Source organism: Streptopelia decaocto (genome assembly GCF_964273445.1).
Source record: "Streptopelia decaocto genome assembly, chromosome: 1".
Classification (NCBI taxonomy): Eukaryota; Metazoa; Chordata; class Aves; order Columbiformes; family Columbidae; genus Streptopelia; species Streptopelia decaocto.
In genome coordinates this window covers 211,419,492-211,435,414 of record NC_138663.1, presented here as the reverse complement: position 1 = coordinate 211,435,414, position 15,923 = coordinate 211,419,492, and the positions used below count along the sequence as shown (strand labels likewise).

At 52.0% G+C, this 15,923-nt stretch overlaps 1 protein-coding gene across 1 annotated transcript in view; it reads right to left on the bottom strand.

Moving 5' to 3' along the window:
- The window catches only part of CLPB (ClpB family mitochondrial disaggregase), an 84,499-nt gene that overhangs the window by 63,772 nt on the left and 4,804 nt on the right, over nt 1-15,923 (bottom strand). Inside the window, exon 3 of the mRNA XM_082043595.1 lies at nt 4,402-4,488. Within this exon, the coding sequence (XP_081899721.1) occupies nt 4,402-4,488 (87 nt within the window). The remainder of the gene's footprint in view (nt 1-4,401; nt 4,489-15,923) is intronic.

Below are 15,923 nucleotides of genomic sequence, written 5' to 3'. Positions count from 1 at the left end.
CCCGCTCTGGGCAGCCTGGGCCAGGCTCTGGCACCTCCCAGCACACAAGTTTCTCCTCATGTTCAGATGGAGCCTCCTGTGTTTCAGTCTGTGCCCGTTGCCCCTCACCCTGGCGTTGGGCACCACTGAACAGAGTCTGGTCCATCCTCTGACACCCACCCTGAGATATTGATCCATTGATCACATCCCTCTCAGCTTCTCTTCTCCAGCTCAACAGCCCCAGCTCTCTCAGTGTCTCCTCATCACAAAGATGCTCCAGACCCCTCAGCATCTTTGTGTCCCTCCCTGGACTCTCTCCAGTGATTCCTTGTCCTTAAACTGGTCCCAGTTCTGCAGATGTGGCCTCACCAGGGCAGCAGAGGGGGAGGATTGATCTCCCTCGACCTTCTGGTCACTCTTGCTCACGCACCCCATGTACCGTTGGCCTCTTGGCTTCTTTCACTCCTTTCACTTCAAGAAGTTCATTCAGAGTTCTCTGCAGATACCTGGATCTGTCTGGAAGCACATGTGGCCCGTAGTGCTTCTTGTCAAAGAGCTGAGGAGTCCAACGGGGCTTTCAGCTGTGCTGACAGCACATTTTGAGGGCTCAATCTGATAAACTGAGGCTTCTTCAACACTCCTTCGCTCACAGCTGGGACGTGGGGAGGCTGAGGTTGGATGTGGGGAACAATTTCTTCCCCAAAGGGCTGTGGGGCATTGGAACAGGCTGCCCAGGGCAGTGCTGGAGTCACCATCCCTGGAGGGTTGGACAGACGGACATGAGGTTCTCAGGACATGGGGCAGGGACAGGGCTGGGGGACGGTTGGACTCGATCTTAAAGGGTCTCTAAAATCCTGCCCTGACCCCCTCCCAGCAGCTGCATCACAGCAGAACACGGTGCTGGTGCTTTATAGCTGCCCAAACTCATCCCGCTACGCTCAGAGTCTCCCCGCTGCTCCGTGTCTCAGTTTCCCCTCCCGCACAATCACGTCTCCACCCCGTAAGGGGCCGAGAGGATGACTCGGTATTTCCCCACCACTTCATTTCTGCTGAAACGCTGGAAAACAGAGGAGCTGTAGGCAGAAAAGGTCACTGTACTATAAGCGCAGAGACGCTGAGCCTGCTCAGGTCCCAGCCGCTTTGGGTTTTAATTTATGATGCCTTTGTACTGATTTTAACAACGGCACATAACCCACAAAGCTCTCGGTGAGCATTTAATTAATGCTTAATTACTATAAATATGGTAAATGTGCAAAAGCAGCAGGTGCAGCCAGGGGAAAGAAGCCCCTAGCAGCGTTTTTTCGCACAGACCATAAATCCTCCCTTTTAAACCGATGTCTTTCCAGGAGAACGAAGAAACTGCTTTAAAATAAGCCTTGAAATCCAGGAGAGCAACAGGTTTGCACAAAGAGTAGAAAGAGAAGGGAATTGGAGTCACTCAAGTGAAAAACGTGAAGTGGAAGGTGCGTTATAGCGTAAAACCTTCATCTGCATCCACAGCCCGCTTACAACCTGGATTATCACAGCAACTGGGACCTGGATTCCCTCTCATATTAAAAATAGAACGACAAGAAAATCCACCGACGCTTCAGGGAGGGTCTGAAAGAAGGTAATAAGTTCATTAAAAGGGACGCGGTATTTTTATATCATCTAAATTACCTTAATTAAGGGGTTTAAAAAAACAAACACCCAAATTAGAGACCGGGCGGAAGTGTTTGCTCACTTCCCTTCACTTTTATAACCATCAGGACATTTGCAAGAGGAAGAGAATGTTTTGTTGTAAAAGGTAAAGACAGAGCCCCAATGTCCTGGACAGCACGTGGGATTTCATCCCCTGGCTGGCGGCAACTGCCAAGCGGCGTTAATGTGGCGCCTCTGGAATGTAATTAAACATATGGACTGGAGGTGTCTAATTGGCAGAGCGAGGGCTGTGAAAATTGGGAAACATGACAAAGCGAAAGGACAGGGCACAGAAATCTGTGACAGCACGGCAGAGACTGAAATTAGAGTTGTTCTCTAAAAAATCACTTTGGGCAGCCTGTTCCAATGCCCCACAGCCCTTTGGGGAACAAATTGTTCCCCACATCCAACCTCAACCTCCCCTGGCGCAACTTGAGGCCGTTTCCTCTGCTCCTGGCGCTTGTTCCTGGGGAGCAGAGCCCGACCCCCCTGGCTCCAAGCTCCTTTCAGGCAGTTCAGAGATCAGAAGGTCTCCCCTCAGCTCCTGTTCTCCAGCTGAACCCCCCAGGTCCCTCAGCCGCTCCATCACACTTGTGCTCCAGCCCCTCACCAGCTCCGTTCCCTTCTCTCCACTCGCTCCAGCACCTCAAGGCCTTTCTTAGAATCACAGAATCATTTTAGTTGGAAAAGACCCTCAAGATCATTGATTCCAACCATCCCCCACCCCTGTCCCTGCCCCATGTCCTGAGAACCTCATGTCCGTCTGTCCAGCCCTCCAGGGATGGTGACTCCAGCACTGCCCTGGGCAGCCTGTTCCAATGCCCCACAGCCCTTTGGGGAAGAAATTGTTCCCCACATCCAACCTCAACCTCCCCTGGCGCAACTTGAGGCCGTTTCCTCTCGTCGTATCGTTTGTTCTTTGGGACATGAGCCCTAACAACTTATAATCCCCCAAATCAGCTCCTGTGGTTGGATAAACCAATTTCAGATCATCGCTCTTTACACAGAGGCCACACTCTACAAGCCAAAATAACCCTGCATCCTACTGCAAAGCAGGGGAAGTCACATTTATATCCTACATAATGTAAGGAAAAGGATTGCGAGAGACGCAGAAAACCAGCAGGCGCTCTTTGTTTGGAAGGGAAAAGCTAAGAAATGTTTGAAATCTTAAATTCCCCAAGCCGCTGGCTCCCCAGGCTCTGCCTTCTCCCCATCCCAGCCGACCGCACGTACAACACCCACTTCTGCGGCTTAAAAAAGGGCAAGTTGTGGAATATCTCTGTGAGCAAACAGTTTGGAGGGATTTCAAACACTTGGTGCCGTCGAGTTCCAGCTCAATATGTTCAGGGGGGACGTGACAAAGGTCGGAAATGTAGAAGAAGGTACAAAAAACACACCTGGCGCAACTCGGTGCTATCACCGGAGTTGTGACACCAGCGCTAAGTCTGGCTTGAATTCACCTTCGCCTCCATGAAATGTCTAATTACTCCTCCACTAGATTGTTGGAGACAAGTCCTACCAGGCGTTGCATACTCAAGGGCTTCTTAATTTTCAATTAAAAGTCAGCATTCATCCAAAATGTGGGAAAAATAAACAGCGTTTGCCCAACACAGCCAAAAGTCCTTTTGTTTTGGCAGGTACCGGAATAAGACACGCGGTCGTTATCGCTCTGCTGGTCCCTAACAAGGGTGCTGAACGCCTGTTAGCGTCTAGATGTTTTAATTAGCATTTCTACCTGATTTTAGGCCTGATTTTAGGTAATTATCGCAGCACGACCAACTTTTCTCCCCCGTCTCCTCCTGGCTTTTTGCGAGTCGCCCGTTCTGCTCCGCCGGTCACTCGGAATGGTCACCAGTCGTCACACTCCATCGGTGACCATTGTCCTCGGGGAAAGGTGGGAGGTTCCGCGGCCCGTCCCTCGGCCGAGGGACAAACAAACGGGGGCCCGTTGCTGCTGGGGACATCAAAGTTCAACAAACAGAGCCGAACCCCCCGCTTTAAGGAGCTCCCCGAGGAGGTCGGGACTTTCAGCTTGTTGTCACCGGCACACATCAAAGTTGGCACCACACACGAACTCGGCACACGGAGCCGAAGCGTCGTCGCCCGAGAGCGGATATTCGGCCTTTGTGCGCCGCTTTAATCCTGTGTTTTCCCAAGTCATTAGGCTTTTTTGCTTATGAACTTGTGACTAAGTAAAGCGTCCCCGAGAGGTTGTAACATCAAAGCTCATTCTCACGCCTGTCCCGCGTTTCCCAAAATTGGATTTCTTTTCCTCTTTTCTCCTCAACTCAAAAACTAATTGAATTTAGTTGTAGACTGAATATATTTAAGAGTGTCTTTAAAAGGTTACAAGAAGCCACAGTGATCATCATGGGAACTAAGGCGGGAGGGCACAGCATTCAGCCTTTTTGCTTCAGAAAGGCCAAGCATGAAAGAGCCAGCGATGGCCCCACAGGCTCGGAGGGACGCGGCAGCGATTTCGGATGGCGGGGGTGACAAAGTGCCGACCCGCAGTGACACCTCAAGGTTAGGGGACACCGCGGAGGCCACAATCTGCTGTGGAACGGCACTGTCACCTCGCTGGGTTGGCAGAACCTACCTCCACCTGTCACGGGGAAACGGTCCCTCGGGTTTAGCTCCATGACGCATCCCAAAATATATGGAAATTCTCCGCGTGACTTTAGGAGAATGTGGGGGGGTTGTGACGTGACTTATTGATGGGGAATGCTGCGGCAAACGTACCTGGAGTTTCTGCTGATCGCCGCCACCATGAGAGGCGTCCAGCCGAGCTTGTGCCGGGCGTTGACGTCTGCGCCTTCCTCCAACAGCCTGGAGGGACGAGAGACACGTTCAGGGAGGAAACACGGAGAAAACATCATAAAATCACAGAATTGGCTCCCAACTGTGGTTCAGGAGGCCACAACCTCTGTCAATGATCAACAGCACCTATAGATTTATGTTCTCTTTACCAGGGTTACAATGAAAAGTTTAATGGTAACAATAAACAATAGGTCCCTGCTCCAAAAAAAGTTGGATACTTGATACTACAAAGTAGCAGAACAACAGATATTTGTGCAGAATCTGTACCAGAGCCGTGCTGAGCACATTTCCACATCACTAACGGGGGCAGGTTGTGGCCCCTGAGTCACCAAATGCTCCTGAGAAGTCCAGATCGGGGGCTCCAATGGATTCATCCTTATGCCTTCTCCTTCCACCACCTCAGCCCTGCAAGCCAATGGTTGAACGTGTGCCCAGGTGGCCAAGAGGCCACCAGCATCCTGGCTGGTACCAGCACTGGGGTGGCCAGTGGGCAGTTTTGGGCGCCTCAGCTCAGGGCTCAAAATGGCGGCACCAAAATCACCTCAGGGCTCAAAATGGCGGCCCCGGGGGAACCAAAATCACCTCAAACACAAAATGGTGGCCAGAGGGGTGGCGGGATCACCTCACAAGAAAGGCCTTGAGGTGCTGGAGCGAGTGGAGAGAAGGGAACGGAGCTGGTGAGGGGCTGGAGCACAAGTGTGATGGAGCGGCTGAGGGACCTGGGGGGTTCAGCTGGAGAACAGGAGCTGAGGGGAGACCTTCTGATCTCTGAACTGCCTGAAAGGAGCTTGGACCCAGGGGGGGTCGGGCTCTGCTCCCCAGGAACAAGCACCAGGAGCAGAAGAAACGGCCTCAAGTTGCGCCAGGGGAGGTTGAGGTTGGATGTGGGGAACAATTTCTTCCCCAAAGGGCTGTGGGGCATTGGAACAGGCTGCCCAGGGCAGTGCTGGAGTCACCATCCCTGGAGGGTTGGACAGACGGACATGAGGTTCTCAGGACACGGGGCAGGGTCAGGGCTGGGGGAACGGTTGGACCGGATGTTATTAAAGATCTTTTCCAGCCCAAATGATCCTGTGGTTCTGTGATAAGCACGAGCCACCAGACAGCTGCTCAAAGCAGAAACACCCCCTGAACTCTCCGGTCCTCGTGTGACAGCCGGACACACGGACAGCAGATCGCTATCTCCCGATCACAGCTGGGGCTGTTTGCACTCACAACACACAGGTAATTCGGTGGGACCTGATCCGCGGCCGCTCGCAGCGATTCTCTTGCTCGGAGGAGAAATCCACACCACGGCTCCATCTGTGAGGAACCCGCTCCTTCCCATCAAAAACCACCCACCTGCTGCCCCCCAGGGACCAGCCCCAGCTCCCCCAAAACTACGGGGCTCCGCTAAGACCCCCCACATCATACTGTGTGTCCCCCCCCCGACCCCTCTGAGAAATCCTCTCAGAGCTGTTGTGACACCTGGTCACCTTCACTCCTCTCTTAGAGCACACAAGTTATTTCTTAATATTGTTTTTATCTCCTTGGCCATTTGAAAGTAGTTTGAATGCAGTAACTTGCACCTACAGCGTGGCAATTTTACACATAAATCCACCCAAATCCAGCAAACAAAAGGAAAATGGGACTGTGATGAAGAGGAAGACAGGAAACCTCCCAAAGTATGAAGGCAACCACATCCTCCCACTTGTTAACACCTTTACGGGGGTTAATTAATGCCATTCACTAAGTATTAGCCCCATTTGCACTTGATTAAGATGTTTAACATTAAAGGTGCAAACGCCTTTCACCACCCCCTGGGTCGCTCTGTTGCGAAAATTTGGCTTTATTTCCACATATTGTGAATTTTAAGGTTGTTTTTCTCAGGAATGGGAACTGCGGCTGAACACTCGAGCATCAGCAAGTTTGCTGGTGACACCAAGCTGGGAGCAGTGGTGACACTGGAAGCTGTGCTGCCATCAGAGACCTGGACAGGCTGGAGAGTTGGGCGGGGAGAAATGTAATGAAATAGAACAAGGGCAAGTGTAGAGTCTTGTATCTGGGCAGGAACAACCCCAGGTTCCAGTGTAAGTTGGGGAATGACCTATTAGAGAGCAGCATAGGGGAAAGGGACCTGGGGGTCCTGGGGACAGCAGGGTGACCATGAGCCAGCACTGGGCCCTTGTGGCCAGGAAGGCCAATGGTACCTGGGGTGGGTTAGAAGGGGGTGGTCAGTAGGTCAGAGAGGTTCTCCTGCCCCTCTACTCTGCCCTGGGGAGACCACACCTGGAATATTGTGTCCAGTTGTGGCCCCTGAGTTCCAGCAGGACAGGGAACTGCTGGAGAGAGTCCAGCGCAGCCACCAAGATGCTGAAGGGAGTGGAGCATCTCCCGTGTGAGGAAAGGCTGAGGGAGCTGGGGCTCTGGAGCTGGACAAGAGGAGACTGAGGGGGGACTCATTCATGGGGATCAATATGGAAAGGGGGAGTGTCAGGAGGATGGAGCCAGGCTCTTCTGGTGACAACCAGTGACAGGACAAGGGGCAATGGGTGCAAACTGGAACACAAAAGGTTCCACTTAAATTTGAGAAGCAACTTGTTCGAGGTGAGGGTGGCAGAGCCTGGCCCAGGCTGCCCAGGGGGGTTGTGGAGTCTCCTTCTGTGCAGACATTCCAACCCGCCTGGACACCTTCCTGTGTAACCTCAGCTGGGTGTTCCTGCTCCATGGGGGGATTGCACTGGATGAGCTTTCCAGGGCCCTTCAACCCCTGACACTCTGGGATTCTGGGATTCTGTGATCTCATGAGCCAGAGGAAAGGAGTGGAACCTTCCCTTAACGCACTCTACAGCCACTAAAAACTACTTTTTAGCTCGCTGCAAGGCTTTTTGTTCTCTCTGCAGAGAAAGGGCATATTGAACAATGAATTATCTCCGTTCTTAGATAAAAAACTAATGAAATAAGATGCCAGCCTGGCAGCCCAACCTGTTAAAACGTAGCGCATCCAGCAGGAAGGACGCCGGAGCCTCTGCTGCGGGATTCGATTACGGGCTCGGAATCAAGAAATTAGAATCAATCAAGTAGTTTTCCATTCAGAAATCTGGATAATCACCAGCATCTGGAATGCTGCACGACAGAGCCCAGCGAGAGAATTACCAGCATCACATCACCCACCGTAATCCACATTGACATTTCATTTAGAAACCGGATTTTTTTGGTTGTTTAAAACCATCGCAAGACGCTCGGCAACTTAACAGATTTTTCTAGACAACTGAACTTTATGTTCGGGGTCTTCAAGCCTATCATTAATATTTTCCCCCGCCTGATTTAATGCTATGACAATCGATAAAGCGACGACCACTGCTCAGAGCCGAGACGGCCAAATGTATTTACCAGGAGGAGCACTTTGTTTTTAATTAAATAAAAGCCGCTGATCAATGTTTCGGATGTTCATCCACAACCAAAGACGGGCCAGGACACTCACTCATATCTCCCGAGCAGTTTTATATACCTCAATTAGCACCGTTTTTGGTGTTTCTCACAAGAATCGGGGCTGGGCCACCAACACCTGACTGCTAGAAAACCCCTGAAAAGCGCTTTTTCTGTTTGCTGGTGTGTTCGTATTTTAAGGTATTTGGAAATAAACCTCTATTTTTTTAGGGTTTTAGAGCTGAAAGCTCATCCACTCCTCCAGAATGATCCTCCCAGGAGGTTACAGAGCCCACGAGCTCCAAGCGACGGCTCCCAGTCCCCTTTGACGGGGACAGACATGGGGACATTTCGCACAACACCCCCGGCTGCTCCGGTATCTGCACCCACCGCTTTGTGCCTACGTCCTATTTTACCTCGAGACAGCAGCTCCCAAATCTGCAGCGCTTTGATCCACCCAAAAAGAGATGAAAACCTCCCGAGTCGGCCGCGGCGACGAGCCCTTTTCCCCCCGGCCAGATGTGCCTCCTATTCACCCCGCCGGCGGGGTTCTGGGTGACTGAGCCGGTGACACGGGGCTGGCAGCCGGGCCCAGAGGGCATGTTTGAGTTTGTGCTCAGCGCCCGCCGCTCCTCCCGACAGGTGGAGGAAGAGGAAGCTGGAAACTTGAACTTTTACAACAACAATAGCTTCTGTTTCGCTCACGGACGCTTCGATGTGTCGTCCCCCCCTCAATATGTCACTGTTTAACGGCAGGGGTGACACCCGCAGATGCGCTCACCCTCTCAGGATGTGCTTTGCTGGGGAGGGAGGGATGAAAAGCATCCAAACCAAATAATATCTCTGAATAATGAAAGCGCAATCCCTGCTAGAGGCCGGGGAAAGGATCTGACTGTTCAGAACACGGCGAGATGTGGAAAAGGCTTTGATCTTGCTGCCGTCTTTGCAGAGATCGCTCAGGTCTCCTTTTTAACTCCTCGTGATCATCTCAGGGCTTCACAAAAACACATGAACCTGCAGGATGTTGGGCAGAGGCTCAGGGAGAGACAGACTTTTGAGCAGGGCCTGTTGCCATAGGACAAGGGGTGATGGTTTGAAACTAAAGGAAGGGAGACTGAGGCTGGATATAAGGAATTATTGCCCCGAGGGTGGTGAGAGCCTGGCCCAGGTTGGCCAGAGAGGTGGTGGCTGAACCATCCCTGGAGACATCCCAGGCCAGGCTGGACGGGGCTCTGAGCAACCTGAGCTGGTGAAGATGTCCCTGCTCATGGCAGGGGGGGCCCTGGGGGAGCTGGGAAGGTCCCTTCCACCCAAACTATTCTCTGATTCTAAGGTTTGTTGAGGACGAACTCCCAGCCTCTTGCTGGCAGCTCTGCCATCGCCGTCCCAAAGCCCACGACACACCTGCTGTGCCCACGGTTACTCCACCTCTGTATTTTTGGTGGTTTTAGAGATAAAACACTGCTGTGGAGGTTCACACCACCCCACAGGTGAAACACCCCGCAAGGGCCACAGTCCCAGCCAGCTCAGATCTGCTCGCAGCCCTGCGGTGATGGGGACGTTTCCACACCAGCGTTCGACCGCGCTGCCTGGAACAACTGAGCCCGTCACACCTGCCATCCCGCTCTGTGTGTCCGTAACCCATCGCTCATGAGGGGGAATTATCGAATCATGGAATAATTTTGGTTGGAAAAGCCTCTCAAGATCATCGAGTCCAACCATAACCCAGCCCTGTCCCTGCCCCATGTCCTGAGAACCTCATGTCCGTCTGTCCAACCCTCCAGGGATGGTGACTCCAGCACTGCCCTGGGCAGCCTGTTCCAATGCCCCACAGCCCTTTGGGGAAGAAATTGTTCCCAGATCCAACCTCAACCTCCCCTGGTGCAACTTGAGGCCGTTTCCTCATTGCCACAGGTTTTCTCTCACTGTCTCCTTTTTTTAGGGTTAATTTATGGCCAAGACACAGGGGAAGAAATTGTTGCCCTGAGGGTTGTGAGAGCCTGGCCCAGGTTGGCCAGAGAGGTGGTGGCTGAACCATCCCTGGAGACATCCCAGGCCAGGCTGGACGGGGCTCTGGATGAGCTGGGAAGGTCCCTTCACCCCAAATCACGCCATGATTTTATGATTCTTAAGTCCTTAAAGAACAACAAGAAGAGAAGAGACCAACACAGCAACACAACGATGAGTCAGAGACAACAAGACGAGCGATTCCCGGTTGCTTGACCAAAAAGGAGAAATCACTGTTCAGGGTGACTTGGCTATTTCTGCACCTAAAAACCAGCCTGGAGACAGCAGAACCGACACGGAGCATCCTGCCCCAGCAGCACGTCTGGCTGGATCCCTGCGAGAGCAGGAGAGCGCCTGGTGCGCTCCAAACCTCATTAACACACAGTTTTGGGCGGCTGCCCGATGGTACAAACGAGCCGGCTGACACACGCGCCGTGTTTCCATGAGTCACAGCCGCCCGGCGCTTCGGAAAACACTGCTCCATCATATTTATGTGGCGAGGAAACTCTGCTGTAAGCCGGCGCTTTGGTGGGTGGTTTATTAAGAAACAAAGCTGGAACACAGAGAATCAATATTAATACAGAACACAAACACAAGGGGGATCGAGGCGGTAAATCTTCACGGCTTTGCGTCCTGCTCTCCCTCCGAACGTGTGGAACAACGGAGGCTGAGGGGAAATTAAACTATCCACATTAATTAGGTGTTATCTTCTGTACTGGCTAACACCGGGAAGGGATGAGCTGCTTGGGTAGATGCTCCCAAAGGGAATGGCCAAGGAAAATAACACGTTCCTGGGTCTCGATGAAAATTTCAGCCTCGTTTCTTGCATTAAGGAAGGTGGTAAAGATGAGAAAACCTGTCTGGGAGCTGAAAGGAGACAGAGGGAAGAGCAGAGGCTGGGAGGCTGGATCCAGCCTCTGGACATGCGATCCTTCTTGTAATAACACCCATGTCTGCGTTAGCAAGAGCTCTGTCGGGATGTCTGAAGATCTGTTCAACCCCATGGACGCTGCAGACTGGGGAACAGCGGCTGGAAAAGGCCCTGGGGGTGTTGGTGCCAGCGGCTGAACATGAGCCAGCGTGTGCCCAGGTGGCCAAGAGGCCACCAGCATCCTGGCTGGTACCAGCACTGGGGTGGCCAGTGGGACCAGGGCAGTGACCGTCCCTGTGCTGGGACCTGGGGAGGCCAAACCGCCAATCCTGGGGGCAGTTTTGGGCTCCTCATCTCAGGGCTAAAAATGGTGGCCCCAGGGGCACCAGAATCACTTCAGAGCTCAAAATGGCGGCCCCAGGGGAGCCAAAATCACCTCAGAACACAAAATGGCGGCACCAGGGGCATCAGAATCCCCTCAGAACACAAAATGGCAGCACCAGGGGCACCAGAATCACCTCAGGGCTCAAAATGGCCACCAGAGGGGTGGTGGGATCACCTCACAAGAAAGGCCTTGAGGTGCTGGAGAGAGTTGAGAGAAGGGAACAGAGCTGGTGAGGGGCTGGAGCACAAGTGTGATGGAGCGGCTGAGGGACCTGGGGGGTTCAGCTGGAGAACAGGAGCTGAGGGGAGACCTTCTGATCTCTGAACTGCCTGAAAGGAGCTTGGAGCCAGGGGGGTCGGGCTCTGCTCCCCAGGAACAAGCGCCAGGAGCAGAGGAAACGGCCTCAAGTTGCACCAGGGGAGGTTGAGGTTGGATTTAGGAACAATTTCTTCCCCAAAGGGCTGTGGGGCATTGGAACAGGCTGCCCAGGGCAGTGCTGGAGTCACCATCCCTGGAGGGCTGGACAGACGGACACGAGGTTCTCAGGACATGGGGCAGTGCCGGGGTGGGGAACGGTTGGACTCTATGATCTTAAGGTCTTTCCAACCCAAATTATTCTGTGATTCTAGGTCCCCATCACACTTTTCGGGAACACAACCTCAAACCAGGCAGCAGATTCTGGACACACACACACACGAGGGCTCCTACACCTCCCGTTTGGTGACTACAACTCATTTTAGGAGCCAAACACCAATTATCTTTGCTGGCACTCAAATCCTCTGTGGGGTTCTCCACATTCCTGGGTCCCATCATGGTGATGGACTCACTCTGTTCCAAGGACAAACTCCTTTATTCTAAAGGATAAAAGGGACCCAGTTATCCTAAAATCCCTTCAGTTCTCAGCCCACAGCCCAGCCGCTGCTCCAATTCGCCTCGGATCCTCTCCCTGCCCTGTTTTCCCTCTGCCCTTCAGCACAACTATGACTTAACTCTCCTCACACATCAATTTTCTGCATTCAGACCCAAAGGTCGCATTTCCTAATCACCGTTCGACCACGTTTTAATGTGTAAAGCACAAGCCGTGACCTGAGCGAGACGTTGAGAAAGGCCAGTTCCCCTGTTTGTGTGGCAAGAGAAAACAACCCCCCGGCAGCAGATGAAGAGAGCGCGGAGCAGAGGGAATTATAAACATCTGGCTGCTTTTTGTAACAGTCTTTTGATCCAAAAGGATGGAATAATGAGCAATATCGGCGACTGGAGAAGCAGCACCACGTCTCTGCTCAGCTTTTCCTGAGCCTCACGAGATGGGTTTGTTGAACGGCAGAGGACACACGTGTGTGAGCTCAGCCCTGCAAACCACCGGCTTTTCGCTGCCTTTAAGTTATTATAACGTGATGTTAGGCCACGGGAGAGGGTTTTAATGAGCCTAAAGTGATATTAGAAAACTCCGTCTCGCTCCTGGGCTGCGGAAGTTGGTTGTAAAGCAAAAAGGAGTTGGTAGTTGTCACAGCAACTGCAAATATGGGGGTTTTAGCGGGGAAAGCAGCTCCTGGGGAGCGGGAGTGGAAGGGGAGAGGCCAGAAACGAAAGGAGAGGCTGCGGATGTGCGGCAAAGCCACCAGCCCTTCCCGAATCCGGCGGAGCATCCTTCCCTCTGCTGCTCACAAATCACCCAGACGGCCCTTAAGCAGCAGCTTCCTGCAATTAGGAGCAGCAGAGCACATGTGCCAATTAGCTGCACGCCAATATCCCCTTCGGTCCTTGATCTAGGCCAGATCTCAGCCCCCGGGGGTGCAGCAGAACGCGGCTGCTTCCTCCGAGCATCCCCTCTCCTCCCCTGGCTGGGAAACCTCGGCAGGGAGAAAAATCAGGTGTGGTGAGCACAGGAGAGCAGCAACATCTGCTCCTGGCACACACAGGCTGCCAGGCCCTGCAAAACCTGAATTCGGTGCTGGGTGGGGAATGGGAGAGCTCAGCTGCACAGGTTACTGGGAGAGAGCGGGCAGGACGGGCAGGATCTGCTGGACAAGCTTCTCAGACTCTTCTCGGTGTTTTCAGGAGGGTTCTCAAACTCTTCTTGCTGTTTTTAGGAGGCTTATTAGACTCTTCTTGGTGTTTTCAGGAGGGTTATTGGACTCTTCTCTGTTTTCAGGAGGGTTATTGGACTCTTCTCTGTTTTCAGGAGGGTTATTGAACTCTTCTCTGTTTTAAGGAGGGTTCTCAGCTCCTTCTCAGTGTTTTCAGGAGGGTTCTCAGACTCTTCACGGTGTTTTCAGGAGGGTTCTCAGACTTTCACAGTGTTTTCAGGAGGGTTATTGGACTCTTCTTGGTGTTTTCAGGAGGGTTATTGAACTCTTCTCTGTTTCAGGAGGGTTCCCAGCTCATTCTCAGTGTTTTCAGGAGGGTTCTCAGACTCTTGGTGTTTTCAGGAGGGTTCTCAACTGCTTCTCAGTGTTTTCACAGTTCTCAGCTGCTTCCTGGTGTTTTCAGGAGGGTTCTCAAGCACTTCTCAGTGTTTTCAGGAGGGTTCTCAACCGCTTCTCAGTGTTTTCACAGTTCTCAGCTGCTTCCTGGTGTTTTCAGGAGGGTTCTGAAGCGCTTCTCAGTGTTTTCAGGAGGGTTCTCAAACTCTTCTTGGTGTTTTTAGTAGGGTTCTCAGTCACTTCTTGGTGGTTTCAGGAGGGTTATTAGACCCTTCTTGGTGTTTTTAGGAGGGTTCTCAGCCACTTCTCAGTGTTTTCAGGAGGGTTCTCAACCACTTCTTGGTGTTTTCATGGTTCTCAGCTGCTTCCTGGTGTTTTCAGGAGGGTTCTCAAGCGCTTCTCAGTGTTTTCAGGAGGGTTCTCAAACTCTTCTTGGTGTTTTCAGGAGGGTTCTCAACCACTTCTCAGTGTTTTCACAGTTCTCAGCTGCTTCTTTGTGTTTTCAGGAGGTTTCTCAGATGCTTCTCAGTGTTTTTGGGAGGGTTATTAGATTCTTGGTGTTTTCAGGAGGGTTCTCAAACTCTTCTTGGTGTTTTCAGATGCTTCTTGGTGTTTTCAGGAGGGTTCTCAACCACTTCATGGTGTTTTCAGGAGGGTTCTCAGACTCTTCTCAGTATTTTCAGGAGGGTTATTAGACCCTTCTTGGTGTTTTTAGGAGGGTTCTCAGCCACTTCTCAGTGTTTTCAGGAGGGTTCTCAACCACTTCTTGGTGTTTTCATGGTTCTCAGCTGCTTCCTGGTGTTTTCAGGAGGGTTCTCAAGCGCTTCTCAGTGTTTTCAGGAGGGTTCTCAAGCGCTTCTCAGTGTTTTCAGGAGGGTTCTCAACCACTTCTCAGTGTTTTCACAGTTCTCAGCTGCTTCTTTGTGTTTTCAGGAGGTTTCTCAGATGCTTCTCAGTGTTTTTGGGAGGGTTATTAGATTCTTGGTGTTTTCAGGAGGGTTCTCAAACTCTTCTTGGTGTTTTCAGATGCTTCTTGGTGTTTTCAGGAGGGTTCTCAACCACTTCATGGTGTTTTCAGGAGGGTTCTCAGACTCTTCTCAGTGTTTTCAGGAGGGTTATTAGACCCTTCTTGGTGTTTTTAGGAGGGTTCTCAGCCACTTCTCAGTGTTTTCAGGAGGGTTCTCAACCACTTCTTGGTGTTTTCATGGTTCTCAGCTGCTTCCTGGTGTTTTCAGGAGGGTTCTCAAGCGCTTCTCAGTGTTTTCAGGAGGGTTCTCAGATGCTTCTCGGTGTTTTCAGGAGGGTTCTCAAACTCTTCTTGGTGTTTTTAGGAGGGTTCTCAGTCACTTCTTGGTGTTTTCAAGAGGGTTCTCAACTGCTTCTCGGTGTTTTCACAGTTCTCAGCTGCTTCTTTGTGTTTTCAGGAGGGTTATTAGATCTTCTTGGTGTTTTCAGGAGGGTTCTCAAGCACTTCTCAGTGTTTTCAGGAGGGTTCTCAGATGCTTCTCAGTGTTTTCAGGAGGGTTATTAGATCTTCTTGGTGTTTTCAGGAGGGTTCTCAAACTCTTCTCAGTGTTTTCAGATGCTTCTTGGTGTTTTCAGGAGGGTTCTCAACCACTTCATGGTGTTTTCAGGAGGGTTCTCAGCTGCTTCTCAGTGTTTTCAGGAGGGCTCTCAGCTGCTTCTCGGTGTTTTCAGGAAGGTTCTCAGGAGGCTTGTTTCCCCCACACAGCTCCAGAGTGAGTCCCCAGCACTGACATCAAACCATTTGCCACATACTTGAATTTACCCCATGAGGCACCTGCTGTGCCCGTGGGACACGGTGACACGGTTCCTCAAGGACCCTCCTCCACCTGAGACATTTTAACAACTGCTTGAGGTTCTTCTTCTTGAGGCTTAGACACGGTGTACGACGCATATTCAAAATTTGCACCTCTGCCTTCAGCACGAACGACCTCGGCCTGATTTGGGGTCGCAGAGGCACCCCAGAAATCAGTTTAGGCAGGCGATGAGCCCCAAACAGATTTTATTCCAGCCAGAAGTGTTAATGTTTGACTAATGCAGCACTGCTGCTCGTGAACCACCCTGGGAACCGCTTGAACGAATCCAGGCCCTTCCCCAGAGCAACAGCCGCACAAGAATAGGGTGGGCAGAGGGCAAATGTGTCTCTCCGGTGAGAAACACGCTGGTTTGCTCACAGCGTGCGAGTTTAATGCGGCCAGACGGGTCCTGAACGATGCCAACAACCCCAAGAGACGCAGACAACAGCGACAAGCCCGTTGTCCCTGGGTCAGCTCTGGAGATGCTCCACGGATTCGGGCAGCCCCGAGCCCTCTCCTGTGCTCCTGGT